Source organism: Somniosus microcephalus, chromosome 11 (genome assembly GCF_052327205.1).
Source record: "Somniosus microcephalus isolate GS21.2 chromosome 11, FLI_Smic_1.0, whole genome shotgun sequence".
Classification (NCBI taxonomy): Eukaryota; Metazoa; Chordata; class Chondrichthyes; order Squaliformes; family Somniosidae; genus Somniosus; species Somniosus microcephalus.
Window position 1 is genome coordinate 19287178 of NC_140997.1, and position 16025 is coordinate 19303202.

General features: G+C 47.8%; 1 protein-coding gene across 1 annotated transcript in view; it reads right to left on the reverse strand.

The window, feature by feature from the left end:
• Positions 1-11337, reverse strand: part of card11 (caspase recruitment domain family, member 11) — a 262608-nt gene extending 251271 nt beyond the window's left edge. Inside the window, exon 1 of the mRNA XM_086000284.1 lies at positions 11176-11337. Coding sequence (XP_085856410.1) covers positions 11176-11188 — 13 coding nt within the window. The 5' untranslated portion in view covers positions 11189-11337. The remainder of the gene's footprint in view (positions 1-11175) is intronic.
• Positions 11338-16025: the final 4688 nt, after the last annotated feature.

The following is a 16025-nucleotide window of genomic DNA, read 5'->3' on the forward strand; positions in this document are numbered from 1 at the left end:
GTCAAATGCGTTGGGACATTCTCTAAGTCAAAGGCACTATTTCAACATTAAGTTGGTGTTTTTAAGAGTTAGTCTTCTGTGCCTACTGGCGCATGAGGTAACCCATTTCTTCCACTGCTGTCTGTCCAGAACAAGATATTTGACTCCGATTGGAGTATCATCTTGGCTTAGATCCAGCAGATCGCGGTTTTCCACAATCAAAGTTTACATTTGCAAGCCTGTAACAGACTCGCCTTATCTTTGGATTATTTCTGTAACGAAAAGCATTTTCTATGGACAGGTCATTAGCGCAACTCGCAACCAACTGCCAGAAGGACCGGTGGACTGATTTCAGTCTGGCTCCTTCCTTTTAACCTGTCTGACTTGGATGGCCCTGCCAGCAGAGAACGGTATCATAGTGGTTATGTCACTGGACTAATAATCCAGAGACGTGAGCTCAAATCCCACCACAGCAGCTGGGGAATTTAAAGTCAGTTAATAAAATTAACATGGAATTTAAAAAAAAGCTAGTATCAGTAATGGTGACCATGAAACTATCGGATTGTCGTAAAAACCCATCTGGTTCACTAATGTTCCTTTAGGGAAGGAAATCTGCTGAGCCTTACCTGGTCTGGCCTATATGTGACTCCAGACCCACAGCAATGTGGTTGCCCTCTGAAATGGCCTAGCAAGCCACTCAGTTGTAACAAACCGCTACGAGAAACAACCAAGAAAGCGGCTCACCGCCACCTTCTCAAGGGCATGTAGGGATGAGCAATAAATGTTGGCCTTGCCAGCGACGAATTTTTTTAAAAGCATAGCACACAAGCCCACCCGCCACGTCAAGCTATTAACACTAAGCTGGGATTGTTCTCCTTAGAGCAGAGAAAGTTAAGGGGAGATTTTATAGAGGCTACCAAAATCATAGAGGGTTTTTATAGAGTAAATAAGGAGAAACTGCTGCCACTGGCAGAAGGTTCAGTAACTAGAGGACACAGATTTACGATAATTGGCAAAAGAACCAGAGTGAGATACGGAGAATTTTTTAACGCAGTGAGTTGTTATGATCTGGAATGCACTGCCTGAAAGGGTGGTGGAAGTAGATTCAATAGTAACTTTCAAAAGAGAATTGGATAAATTCTTGAAGGGGAAAAATTGGAGGGCTATGGAGAAAGAGCAGGGGTGTGGGACTAATTGGATAGCTCTTTCAATGAGCTTGCACAGGCACGATGGGCCGAATGGCCTTCCCTCTGCTGTAAGATTTTATGAACACTGCATAATGTGGTGGTGGAATACAAGGTCCATGCCTCACACTAATGGGTGCCTGGCTAAGTTTCATTGCTGTGGGGAACTGTCAAGCAGCCTTTCCACAACAGGAGGGATAATTGGCTGCCCTCAAAAAGGCAAGATATGAGAAAGTTTAGCACAAAGAAAAACCAATTGGCCACTCGAGGCTGCTCCCTACACAGGCTTATCATATTATGGACTCTTCCTCATCTATTAAATCTCCTAAGGGAACGATCTGTCTAGATACTCCCTGACTCCCACAGGTACATGTTTATATTTATTTTACATCCAGAATACGTATCCATCCCCTTCTGGCTGAGAAACCGAAAGAGAAATCAATAAGTAGATGGAGTTAATTCTAAATAAAAAGCAGTATAACACAGTATTAAGAAAACAAAGGACATGTCGCCATTACTACTGGGACACTCTCACTTACCCTGATAACACTGTCTCCCCAAAGGTACACCCGCACTCACCCTGATACTGTGCGCACTCTCTCCCAAAGGTACACCCGCACTCACCCTGATACTGTGTGCACTCTCTCCCCAAAGGGGAAATGGGGTCGGCTTATGGGAATGACCAATGACGCTGAACCCAAGAGGATATCTACTGCAGACATGAAATTTGTAACACATGCCCAGGAGTTCTGAAGTAGGAAGGAGAACTAGTTGGACATGTCTTTTACGCCACCTATGCCTTGGGATGTTTACTGCATTAAAGGTGTTGTTACTAAGCATTCTGTACATGTATCTCAGGAATGAAGGCTGGGTGGAGAAATGCTGGAGCAAAACGATGACTTTTCAAACTCCAAACTATATGGGTAAATGGACACCAAAACATTGAAACTGCAGGATTATTTTCCCCTATGAACCACTTGGCAGTTTCAGCTATTTACAATCTAAATCACTCTGAAAACCTCATTTCTGTGAGTATCAATCCTGAAATCAGTTCCTAAGGTTAGATGTTAAGTTCAAGGATGCCTGGCATTGTATGTTTTATTTTCAAATCTGCAGATTGCCATTTTACATATTGGAATGATTGTGGGAGTAACACCATTCTACACTCATAGAATCATAGAATCTTAAAGTACATGAAACCATTCGGCCCATCGTGTCCATGCGGCTCTTTAAAAGAGCTATCCAATTAGTCCCACTGGCCTGCTTTTTCCTCCTTAGCCCTCCAATCCTTTCCCTTTCAAGTACATATCCATGCTCATTTTCATTTTCGTAAACTGAACACTTTTACATACCCATATTTGACAATATAGTTAAAATAATAATTATTCCTACCCACCACCCCCCTCCCCATTATCACTATGGAAACCAACTCCAACAATTGAATTCTAAGAGTTGTATTTGTTTCTGTGGGGTTTTATTGTACACTAGCAGAAGTGCCCGGCGGTGCCGAGGGTTTTTTGAGGGCATGTTGTTGTTGGAAGAGAGAGAGAGAGAGAGACTGGGGGGAGAAGAGAGACACTGGGGGGGAGAGAGCGACTCGGGGAAGGGGGGGAGAGAGCGACTGGGGGGAAGAGAGAGAGAGAGAGACTGGGAGGAGAGAGAGAGAGAGAGGGAAAGAGGAGAGGGGGAGGGAGAGAGAGAGAGAGAGAGAGACTGGGGGGAGAAGAGAGAGATGCGGGGGGGGGGAGAGAGAGAGAGAGAGAGACTGCTGGATTTAGTTCGGGATTAGCCTGGAGAGAGAGGGGGGGAAGGAGCGCCTCAGGCCTGGCCCGATGGACCCCTGCGAAGGAAGAAGGCGAGCTCTCCCTCCCTCTCCCACCCCTCACTCTTTCCCTCCCTCACCCTCTCTCTCTCCTCCCCCTGTCTCTCCCTGCTTTACTCTCTCCCTCCCTCCCCTCTCCCTCCCTGCCCCTCTCCTCTCCCTCCCTCCCCCTCTCCTCTCCCTCCCTCCCCTTCTCCTCACCCTCCCTCTCTCCTCCCCCTCCCTCCCCCTCTCCCTCCCCCTCTCCCTCCCTCCCCCTCTCCTCTCCTCCCCCTCTCCTCACCCTCTCGTCTCCCTCCCTCCCCCTCTCCTCTCCCTCCCTCCCCCTCTCCTCACCCTCCATCCCCCTCTCCTCACCCTCCATCCCCCTCTCCTCACCCTCCATCCCCCTCTCCTCACCCTCCCCTCCCTCCCCCCTCCTCCCCTCCCTCCCCCTCTCCTCTCCCTCCCCCTCTCCTCTCCCTCCCTCCCCCTCTCTCCCTCCACTCCCTCCCCCTCTCTCTCCCCTCCCCCCTCCCTCCCCCTCGCTCTCCCTCCCTCCCCCTCTCCCTTCCCCTCTCTCTCCCTCCCCGCTCTCTCTCCCTCTCTCCCTCCCCCTCTTGTCTCCCTTCCTCCTCTCCCTCCTTCCCTCCCTCCTCTCCCTCCCTCCTCTCTCCTCACCCTCCCTCCCCCTCCCCTCACCTTCCCTCTCCCTCCCTCCCCCTCTCCTCTCCCTCCCCTCTCCTCTCCCTCCCCTCTCCTCTCCCTCCCCTCTCCTCTCCCTCCCCCTGTCCTCTCCCTCCCCCTGTCCTCTCCCTCCCCCTGTCCTCTCCCTCCCCTGTCTCTCCCTGATTTCCTCTCTCTCCGTCCCTCCCCCTCTCTCTCTCTCTCCCTCCCTCCCCCCTCTCTCTCCCTCCTCCCCCTCTCTCCCTTTCCTCCGAGCCCGGACGCGGTGAGCTGAAGCCCCGTGTGCGGATCAGCGCCTCAGGGCCAGCCGGTGCGCGGGCCGAGCGCGTGAGGCCCGGCCCGACTCTCAGGTCCCGCTCCGGGCCGCTGCCGACATTCACGCGCTCACTGTCTCCCGCCCCGCCAGCCTTTACCAAGATGGCGGCAATGGATACGCTCGGCGCAGTGCCGCCGCGCCAGCCTTTACCAAGATGGTGGCGACCGCGAGCCGCTGGTTTGGAATTGGGCCCAGCGGGACGGGCGGTGCCTAGCTCGGGCGTGGCTGGCGAGGAGAGGCCGAGGCTTCGAGGCCTGAGGCCTGCAGGCAGCTCATCCACCGCCGAGGGGGGGAAAGCCGAGTCCCCTTTGCAAAAGGATTTTTTTTTCTTTTAAAACCAACTTTTTTTTTTGCTGGAAATCTATATTTCAAAATAAACACACAGAAAGTGGGAAAAAATAAATCAATAGTTAGGAATCAAGATGGCGGCCACTCACCTCAGCTCAGAAGGATTAGGCCCGCCCACACACGCAATGAAACGCCCCCCGTGACGCACCGATTGGTCAACCATCAGGTTAATCCCCTGTACGATTGGTCAACCATCAAGGCACTCAACGCTAATGAGCGGAATGTTGCCGTTTTTTTAACCTTTTTTGTATACTGTCTGAACAATTTTTGTCTGACCAAAAAGTAAATACGCCTATTAGACTCCCCTAATGATAAGCTTTCTTTTGATATAACATGCGTGTAGGTACGCTCTATAACTTTTGAGTGTATAGCAGACAGACAGACAGACAAACCAACCGCTTTATTATATAAATAGATGCACTTGAAACACTATTGTTGATTCGCTCTTCATATGGCCCAGATTTTTTTTAGAGTCAGATTTTATCCTGCTATTCATTTACGTGAGAAACCCTCTCCTAGTTTTCAGTGTAAACTATTGTGCTATTATTTCACAGACAACACTGGAAATGTTCAGCAGGTCTGGCTTTCTCTCTGCACAGACGCTGCCTGACCTGCTGAGTATTTCCAGCTTTTTCTGGTTATATTTCAGATTTCCAACATCCGCAATATTTATGCTATGAGTTCAGCTTTATTTGTACTTTAAAAATATATCTTCTCCTCCTCTTGGCTCTCAGACTGCCAGCAGCTCCATGGAATTCGAGCACCCTTGGGCTGACCATTCATAAATTGTCATAGATGCTGATGTTCAATGTAGCTTTATTATTGAATATTAACCCTGAGGTACAAAAATAAACACTTAATAAACAATTTTAAATGAAAAATTAAGACCATGTCCTCTATTTTTATTACAATGTTATTGTTACTTTATTTCTAACCTATAAAGCCTCTTGTAATATTTCAATTTTAATCCTTAAAAGATAGGATAGAAAGAACTTGCATTTATACAACGCCTTTCATGACTGTAGGACGTCCCAAAGCGCTTTACAGCCAATGAAGTACTTTTTGAAGTGTAGTCACTGTTGTAGGAAACACGGCAGCCAATTTGCGCACAGCAAACCCCCGCAAACAGCAATGTGATAATGACCAAATAATCTGATTTGGTGATGTTGGTTGAGGGATAAATATTGGCCCAGGACACCGGGGAGAACTCCCCAGCTCTTCTTCGAAATTGTGCCGTGGGATCTTTTACATCCACCTGAGAGAGCGGACGGGGCCTCGGTTTAACGTTTCATCCGAAAGTAACTTTAAATGCATTGTTTCAGTGGTTTTTCTCTGTCTCTGGGACCACATCATCCATTTTGGAGGTGGGACACAGATTGTAGACACTGGCTTCTGATTGATTATACAGTGGCTCCAATTGCAATTTTTCCTGCCAATCGTTGCTCGGATTTGAAAGATTGACATGGGCACAACCAGGTCAACTTTTAACTTGGTTGTCCATCACCAAAGAAGAATCGCTATAGCTAGAGAAGTTATCTGGTTGGCAGTGCTGGCAGCCCAATTGCCCCTCAATGACATAACTCAATGGCAGTATTCCAAAGTTTAAACCCACCCTATGCCATGTGCCACTCTACAAACTAAACCGTGGGCAAGTGACCCGCTTCCAAGTTTCTGACACTGTACCTCTGTTAGTAACTATCAGGAAGTGCATGAAGCCACAGGCTGACTCACTCTCAATTTTTACTCCCCCACAATATGGGCGAGTCCTGCCCTTTGGGACCTTCCTGAGGGCCCGGCTTGGCTCTAAAGCCCAGTTTTTAGGTTAGTCAGAAGAGTGGAGCAGGCTCGAGGGGCCGATTGGCCTACTCCTGCTCCTATTTCTTATGTTCTTATGTTATGTTCTGAGCATATAGGTTCTTATGTTCTTATGTTATGTTCTGAGCATATAGGTTGACTTGGCCACATCATTGGAACGACCATGTGAAACTACAGTATTAGCTAAAACTGATTGACATTTATAGAGTCATAGAGTTATACAGCACGGATAGAGGCCCTTCGGCCCATCGTGTCCGCGCCGGCCATCACGCCCTGTCTAATCTAATCCCATATTCCAGCATTTGGTCCGTAGCCTTGTATGCTATGGCATTTCAAGTGCTCATCCAAATGCTTCTTGAATGTTGTGAGGGTTCCAGCCTCCACAACCCTTTCGGGCAGTGAGTTCCAGACTCCAACCACCCTCTGGGTGAAAAAGTTCTCTCTCAAATCCCCTCTAAACCTCCCGCCCTTTACCTTGAATCTATGCCCCCTAGTTATTGACCCTTCTACTAAGGGAAAAAGCTCCTTAGTATCCATCCTATCTATGCCCCTCATAATTTTGTACACCTCAATCATGTCCCCCCTCAGCCTCCTCTGCTCCAAGGAAAACAAACCCAATCCGCCCAGTCTCTCTTCATAGCTGAAGCGTTCCAGCCCTGGTAGCATCCTGGTGAATCTCCTCTGCACCCTCTCCAAAGCTATCACATCCTTCCTGTAGTGTGGCGACCAGAACTGCACACAGTATTCCAGCTGTGGCCTAACCAGTGTTTTATACAGCTCCATCATAACCTCCTTGCTCTTATATTCTATGCCTCGGCTAATGAAGGCAAGTATCCCATATGCCTTTTATACCACCTTATCCACCTGTTCTGCCGCCTTCAGGGATCTGTGTACTTGCACACCCAGATCCCTCTGACCCTCCGTCTTGCCTAGGGTCTTACCATTCATTGTGTATTCCCTTGCCTTGTTAGTCCCCCCAAAGTGCATCACCTCGCACTTTTCCGGGTTAAATTCCATTTGCCACTGTTCCGCCCATCTGACCAACCCATCGATATCGTCCTGCAGACTGAGACTACCCTCCTCGCTATTTACCACCCTACCAATTTTTGTATCATCCGCGAACTTACTGATCATACCTTTTACATTCATATCCAAGTCATTAATATAGACCACAAACAGCAAGGGACCCAGCACCGATCCCTGTGGTACCCCACTGGCCACAGGCTTCCAGTCACAAAAACAACCTTCGACCATCACCCTCTGCCTTCTGCCACTAAGCCAGTTTTTTATCCAACGTGCCAAGGCACCCTGGATTCCATGGGCTCTTACCTTCTTGACCAGTCTCCTGTGCGGGACTTTATCGAAGGCCTTACTGAAATCCATGTATACCACATCCATTCAGAAGCCAAGATTGGCCCAAGCACCTGATAAGATAACTTGTCAGTGGGGCAGAAAGCTGAATGGGTTGTGGAAATCTGGAATTCTCTGCCCCAAAAGGTTGTGGATGCTGGGACAACTGGACGTCGCAAGACTAAGATTGATAGATTTTTGTTGGTTAAGGGCATCAAGGGATATGGAGCTAAGGTGGGTAAATGAAGTACAGTTCAGCCATGATCTAATTGAATGGTGGAGCAGACCTGAGGGGCTGAATGGTCTATTCCTGTTCCTATGTAAATGAGGTAACTCATCAACAGCGCTCTGGGGTTTAACCGGTCAACAAGTTTATGAAAATATATTGGATGCGTTCTGATTTGCATATCCAATTACATAGCCAGAACCAGAATTCATATTGCCTGACTTTATTTTAAAGCCAATTGTTAAACTCCATGCCAAGTTAACTTGTTACAACGTGCAAATGTACAAATTCTGGGAGGATTTACAAGGTGACAGCTGGACAGCGTGCTCTGCTGTCTGGACTGGAGTCGGGTGGAGTTACATGCTCATTCCAAGCTGTTCCAAAGCCCAAGGCTACCTGTGAAACACTGCAAGAATGTGACAAAAAGTTTTCAATTGTCAGTCTAACTGGTTCAGTTAAACACCTCATTCTGGCAGCAATGAATGAGGTGTGGTGAGGCCTTGTGTGTAGCCCACCATTCTAACCTGCATAAAGCACGGACTTTACATTTGTAATTGGGTAACAGGCATGTGCATTTTTTAAAATTTACTTTTAAATGCTTCACTGTCACACAGTGCAGTGCATTCAACACCTTTAAAGTTCACTAGCACAATCAATTGACTTAGAATGACTTGCTTTTAAGGAGAGAGTACTTACCCCAAGATATGCCCAATGTAATTTTTAAATGAAAGATTTATTTTAAAAATGGGATTTTAATCACATCTCCAAAAAGTTCTAGCAGTTTTCGATTTGTTTTAAGTGGAGCAGATGCACTCCATTGGCATCAGTGAAAGGGGCATCTTCCAACGTGTCTGTTCACAATCATTGGTGTCAGTGTGATCACTTGCCCTCTTCCAATGTGTCTGTTCACAATCATTGGTGTCAGTGTGATCACTTGCCCTCTTCCAATGTGTCTGTTCACAATCATTGGTGTCAGTGTGTTCACTTGCCCTCTTCCAACATGTCTGTTCACAATCATTGGTGTCAGTGTGTTCATTTGCCCTCTTCCAACATGTCTGTTCATAATCATTGGTGTCAGTGTGTTCACTTGCCCTCTTCCAACGTGTCTGTTCACAATAATTGGTGTCAGTGTGTTCATTTGCCCTCTTCCAATGTGTCTGTTCACAATCATTGGTGTCAGTGTGTTCACTTGCCCTCTTCCAACGTGTCTGTTCACAATCATTGGTGTCAGTGTGTTCACTTGCCCTCTTCCAACATGTCTGTTCACAATCATTGGTGTCAGTGTGTTCACTTGCCCTCTTCCAATGTGTTCACTAGCCCTCTTCCAACGTGTCTGTTCACAATCATTGGTGTCAGTGTGTTCACTAGCCGTCTTCCAACGTGTCTGTTCACAATCATTGGTGTCAGTGTGATCACTAGCCCTCTTCCAATGTGTCTGTTCACAATCATTTGTGTCAGTGTGTTCATTTGCCCTCTTCCAACATGTCTGTTCACAATCATTGGTGTCAGTGTGTTCACTTGCCCCCTTCCAATGTGTCTGTTCACAATCATTGGTGTCAGTGTGATCACTTGTCCTCTTCCAACATGTCTGTTCACAATCATTGGTGTCAGTGTGTTCACTTGCCCTCTTCCAACGTGTCTGTTCACAATCATTGGTGTCAGTGTGTTCACTTGCCCTCTTCCAACGTGTCTGTTCACAATCATTGGTGTCAGTGTGTTCACTCTTCTTCAGAGCAGTGACAGGTCATTGAGTTTTTTTTGCCCAAATTAGCCGTCGGGTTGTCAGTGAAACAGAACACAAATTTGTACAGAGCAAGTGAAAAGGAAAGGGTGGTTTACAATGGATCTGATGGCAACTAAACTATGCCATCTTCTAATTATTAAAGAAGTATTTGTTTATTTTTAAAGAAGTAACACATTTTCTCTACTGCTGCATATTTTATCACATGCGCAAACTCACCATCTCAGGAAAGGAACTATTGCTAAGGAATGAAAGAGTGAATGAAGGAAGGAAGGTAGGAAGGTAGGAAGGAGAAATGAATGGATGGAGGACAGGAGGGAGGAAGGATTTGCATTTACATAGCGCCTTTCACCACCTCAGGTCATCCCAAACTGCTCTACAGCCAATGATGTATTTTTGAAGTGTTGTAATGTCGGAAATATTGCTTCCAATGACTGAACACACTAGTTGGTATTGCACTAGGCTGTATATACCAGGAGGGTCCCGGCCTGTGCAAGGTTAGCTGCTCTCAGTTGGGCCAGTGCAATTGGCGTCAGTATCTTGGGCCTGAGAGGGAGGGGAAAATCAACCAAAACTTCCTGCCCCTGATTGCGATCCGGCGACTGCTGCTGGAAAGTGCAAGCCGGTGGACAGGCTGGGATCTGGCCAGCCCTCGTATTGCAGGCTGCTGAGTAAAGAATGGTCACTTGGTCGAGTCACCGAAGAATCGTACCCCGACAATTCCGCACTTCAGCAGAGGAGCACAAGGAAATTGTTCAAAAAGTTGAAAGTATCAGCAGTCAAAGTACCGTGACACGTGCAATAAAAAGGGAAACTCTTTACCATGCTAACAAATGTTAAAAGGAAAAAATGAGCCAGATTAAATGATTCCATTCAACGAAACAATTCACTCTTATTATGAATCTTAATACAGGTCCCCAGCGACTTTAAAACCATCTATTAATTGAGGATAGATCAGTCCCACAGTTGTTATATTCGTTGCACAAACATCACAAGGAGCACTGAGAATGGATGCCGAACACTGACCGCTTCCCAGTGCAGTGGGGCCTTTTCTCACACTGTTGTGACAAACATCTCATGAGATCTCACATCACAACTCCATTACAGTCAGGAGCTGAACACAATCACAATAAAGGCCACCTCTCCGGTAAGAACTACTGGTTGATTCTCTCAAGATTTTAGAGTTCTAAAGTTTGCCTGTATTCCAAACTTAGCCCTGTTTTGTTTATGTTATACAGTAAAGAAAAATAAACTGTATCAGAGGTTTCAGCCATTTACACAAATTGCATCCCCCCCCCCACACACACACACACAAAACTTGTTCACTCAGAAACTTTTAAAATCACTATTTCTTGAAACTGGTTACACCCTCGTGAACTTTGCAAAAGAAAAAAACACACCTTGAATAAACGCAGCACGCTCGACTTACAGACAAAAGTGAACGAAACCTGTTCTGTGACTTTGCTCTCAGTGCTTGCAGGCGCTATTTGCACTTCTCGTGGGGCTCAGAGGTGAAGTGCCTAATTCCGCGTCAAGAATGAACTCGTCATTAAAGATATGTGTGCAAATCAGGGTGGGGGAGACATCCCACCAAGTGCACTTTTCAGGCAGTATTGCAGAAACGTCTCAAGAGTCCCTGGGCAGACTCCCGCTACCTCGAATGGTCAGTTTAACATTGTCCGGGCTGACACTCAGTGCAAACGCTGCAGTCGGTCAGTGTAGGCTTACCTTGCAGAGTCATTGCCCCTGATCCCTCGCTGCTCCTGCCTTTCAGTCGCTCCGTGCTTTGTCATTCATACTCGCTCCCACCGAAAGCAGTGTCGGAGCTCGGCTATGTTTGAGTCGAGCGTTTCCAGGTCGATCGATTCGGAGCTGCTGGCTTTTGACAAAATGAAACCCACATTGCTTCAGAGCCGCTGTCAGGCATGTGGGCGGAGAGTTGTCAAAACCACAGCGACACATGAGAATAGAGAGGAACCCGTGTAAAGCTGTGAGTGTGAGTGTGTGTGTGAGCAAAGCTGCCCAACCCCGCGCTCAGGGACTCACAGATAACAAGTTTGCTCAGTCCAGTCCGTATTGTACTGAATGAACGCCGCTGACAGTGCCAGGACTGTGAAGGAAGATCATTAATCAGCTCCTTTAGAAACGAGCTAGATAAACATTTGCGTAGGAACAGAATTGAGTGGCGAATATATGAAAGAGAATAGTCAGAAGGTTGTGGGTTAAAGTCCCACTCCAGAGACTTGAGAGCAAAAATCTAGGCTGACACGCCCAGTGCAGTGCTGAGGGAGTGCCGCACTGTCGGAGGTGCCGTCTTTCGGATGAGACGTTAAACCGAGGCCCCGTCTGCACTTTCAGGTGGACGTAAAAGATCCCGCGGCACTATTTCGAAGAAGAGCAGGGGAGTTCTCGCTGGTGTCTTGGCCAATATTTATCCCTCAATCAACACAACAAAAACAGATTATCTGGTCATTATCACATTGCTGTTTGTGGGAGCTTGCTGTGTGCAAATTGGCTGCCGCGTTTCCTACATTACAACAGTGACTGCACTTCAAAAAGTACTTCATTGGCTGTAAAATACTTTGGGACGTCTGGTGGTCGTGAAAGGCGCTACAGAAATGCAAGTCTTTATTGTTACTGTGATGCTGGGGCCGGGGAACTGTCGCTTGTGAAATGCAATTAGTCTGGGTGGTCAGCATGTTGTGTACATTTGAATTGTCAGTTGTATATATTTTTTTATTTGCTTATGGGATCTGGGCGTCGCTGGCAATGTCAGCATTTATTGCCAATCCCTAATTGCCCTTGAGAAGGTGGTGGTGAGCCGTATTCTTGAACCGCCGCACTCCGTGTGGTGAAGGTACTCCCACAGTGCTGTTAGGGAGGGAGTTCCAGGGTTTTGACCCAGCGATGATGAAGGATTGGCGATATACTTCTAAGTCAGGATGGTGTGTGACTTGGAGGGGAACTTGGAGGTGGTGGTGTTCCCATGCACCTGCTGCCCCTGTCCTTCTAGGTGGAAGAGGTCGCGGGTTTGGGAGGTGCTGCCGAAGAAGCCTTGGCGAGTTGCTGCAGTGCATCTTGCAGATGGTACACACTGCAGCCACGGTATGCCGGTGGTGGAGGGAGTGAATGTTTAAGGTGGTGGATGGGGCGCCAATCAAACGGGCTGCTTTGTCCTGGATGGTGTCAAGCTTCTTGAGTGTTGTTGGAGCTGCACTCATCCAGGCAAGTGGAGAGTATTCCATCACACTCCTGACTTGTGCCTTGTAGATGGTGGAAGGCTTTGGGGAGTCAGGAGGTGAGACACTTGCCACAGAATACCTAGCCCCTGACCTGCTCTTGTTGCCACAGTATTTATGTGGCTGGTCCAGTTAAGTTTCTGGTCAATGGTGACCCCCAGGATGTTGATGGTGGGGGATTCGGCAATGGTAATGCCGTTGAATGTCAAAGGGAGGTGGTTAGACTCTTGCTTGTTGGAGATAGTCATTACCTGGCACTTCTGTGGCGTGAATGTTACCTGCCACTTATCAGCCAGGTCTTGTTACATGTGGGCATGGACTGCTTCATTATCTGAGGAGTTGTGAATGGTGCTGAACACTGTGCAGTCATCAGCAAACATCCCCATTTCTGACCTTATGTTGGAGGGAAGGTCATTGATGAAGCAGCTGAAGATGGTTGGGCCTAGGACACTGCCCTGAGGAACTCCTGCAGCGATGTCTTGGGAGATGTGATGATTGACCTTCAATCACCACAACCATCTTCCTTTGTGCTAGGTATGACTCCAGCCAGTGGAGCATTTCCCCCCTGATTCCCATTGACTTCAGTTTTACTAGGGTTCCTTGATGCCACACTCGGTCAAATACTGCCTTGATGTCCAGGGCAGTCGCTCTCACCTCACCTCTGGAATTCAGCTCCTTTGTCCATGTTTGGACCAAGGCTGTAATGAGGTCAGGAGCTGAGTGGTCTTGGCGGAACCCAAACTGGGCATCAGTGAACAGGTTATTGGTGAGTAAGTGCCGCTTGATAGCACTGTTGATGACACCTTTCATCACTTTGCTGATGATTGAGAGTAGACTGATGGGGCGGTAATTGGCTGGGTTGGATTTATCCTGCTTTTTGTGGACAGGACATACTTGGGCAGTTTTCCACATTGTCGGATAGATGCCAGTGTTGTAGCTGTACTGGAACAGCTTGGCTAGAGTCGTGGCTAGTTCTGGAGCACAAGTCCTCAGCGCGATAGCCGGGATGTTGTCGGGGCCCATAGCCTTTGCTGTATCCAGTGCACTCAGCTGTTTTTTGATAGCACGTGGAGTGAATCGAATTGACTGAAGACTGGCTTCTGTGATGATGGGGACCTCCAGAGGAGGCCGATATAGATCATCCACTCAGCACATCTGGCTGAATATGGTTGCAAACGTTTCAGCCTTGTCTTTTGTACTCACGTGCTGGGCTCCACCATCATTGAGGATGGGGATATTTATGGAGCCTCCTCCTCCCGTTAGTTGTTTAATTGTCCACCACCATTCACGACTGGATGTGGCAGAACTGCAGAGCTTTGATCTGATCCGTTGATTGTGGGATCGCTTACCCTGTCTATAGCATGCTGCTTCTGCTTTTTAGCATGCATGTAGTCCTGTGTTGCAGCTTCCCCAGGTTGGCACCTCATTTTTAGGTACACCTGGTGTTGCTCCCGGCATTCTCTTCTACACTCCTGATTGAACCAGGCTTGGTTCCCTGACTTGGTGGTAATAGTAGAGTGAGGGCCATGAGGTTACAGATTGTGGTGGAATACAATTCTGCTACTGCTGATGGCTCACAGCGCCTCATGGATGTCCAGTTTTGAGCTGCTAGATCTGTTCTGAATCTATCCCATTTAGCATGGTGGTAGTGCTTCACAACGCGATGGAGGGTGTCCTCAGTGTAAAGACGAGACTTCGCCTCCACAATGACTGTGCAGTGGTCACAGCTACCAATACTGTCATGGACAGATGCATCTGCGACAGGTAGATTGGTGAGGACGAGGTCAAGTAGGTTTTTCCCTCGTGTTGGTTCTCTCACCACCTGTTGCAGGCCCAGACTGGCCGTTATATCCTTCAGGACTCAGCCAGCTCGGTCAGTAGTGGTGATACCGAGCCACTCTTGGTGATGGACATTGAAGTCACCCACCCAGAGTACATTCTGTGCCCTTGCTACTCTCCGTGCTTCTTCCAAGTGGTGTTCAACATGGAGTAGTACTGATTCATCAGCTGAGGGAGGTCGGTAGGTGGTAATCAGCAGGAGGTTTCCTTGCCCATGCTTGACCTGAAGCCATGAGTCTTCATGGGATTCAGAGTCAATGTTGAGGACTCCCAGGGCCACTCCTTCCTGACTGTATACCACTGTGCCGCCACCCCTGGTGGGTCTGTCCTGCCGCTGGGACAGGACATACCCAGGGATGGTGATGGAGGAGTTTGGGACATTGGCTGAAAGGTATGATTCTGTGAGTATGACTATGTCAGGCTATTGCTTGACTAGCCTGTGCGACAGCTCTCCCAATTTTGGCACCAGTCCCCAGATGTTGATGAGGAGGACTTTGCAGGGTCGACTGGGCTGGGTGTGCTGTTTCCGGGTCTGTAGCTGGTGCCGAGGTTGATGCCGGGTGGTCCGTCTGCTTTCATTCTTATTATGTTTCATCGCGGTTAGTTAAGAACATAAGAATATAAGAAATAGGAGCAGGAGCAGTCGAATCGGCCCCTCGAGCCTGCTCCACCATTCAATAAGACCATGGCTGATCCAATCTTGGCCTCAACACCACTTTCCCGCTCTCCCCCCATACCCTCGACTCCCTTGTAGCTCAAATGTCTGTCAATCTCAGCCTTGAATATATTCAGTGACTCCGCCTCCACAGCTCTCTGGGGTAGAGAATTCCAAAGATTCACGACCCTCTGAGAGAAGAAATTCCTCCTCATCTCCGTCTTAAATGGGCGACCCCTTATTCTGAGACTGTGCCCCCTAGTTCTAGATTCCCCCACTAGGGGAAACATCCTCTCAGCATCCACCCTGTCAATCCCCCTCAGAATCTTATATGTTTCAATAAGATCACCTCTCATTCTTCTAAACTCCAGTGAGTATAGGCCCAACCTGCTCAATCTTTCGTCATACGTCAACCCCTTCATCCCAGGAATCAACCTTGTGAACCTTCTCTGAAATGCCTCCAATGTAAGTATATCCCTCCTTAAATATGGAGACGACAACTGTACGCAGTACTCCAGGTGTGGTCTCACCAGCCTCCTGTAAAGTTGCATCAAAACTCCCCTACTTTTATACTCCATACCCCTTGCAATAAAGGCCAACATTCCATTTGCCTTCCTAATTACTTGCTGTACCTGCATGCTAACCTTTTGTGTTTCATGTACTCAGACCCCCAGATCCCTCTGTACCGCAGCATTCTGTAGTCTCGCTCCATTTAAATAATAATTTGCTTTTTCATTCTTCCTTCCAAAGTGGATAACCTCACATTTTCCCACATTATACTCCATCTGCCAAACTTTTGCCCACTCACTTAACCTCTCTATATCCCTTTGCAGACTCTTTGGGCA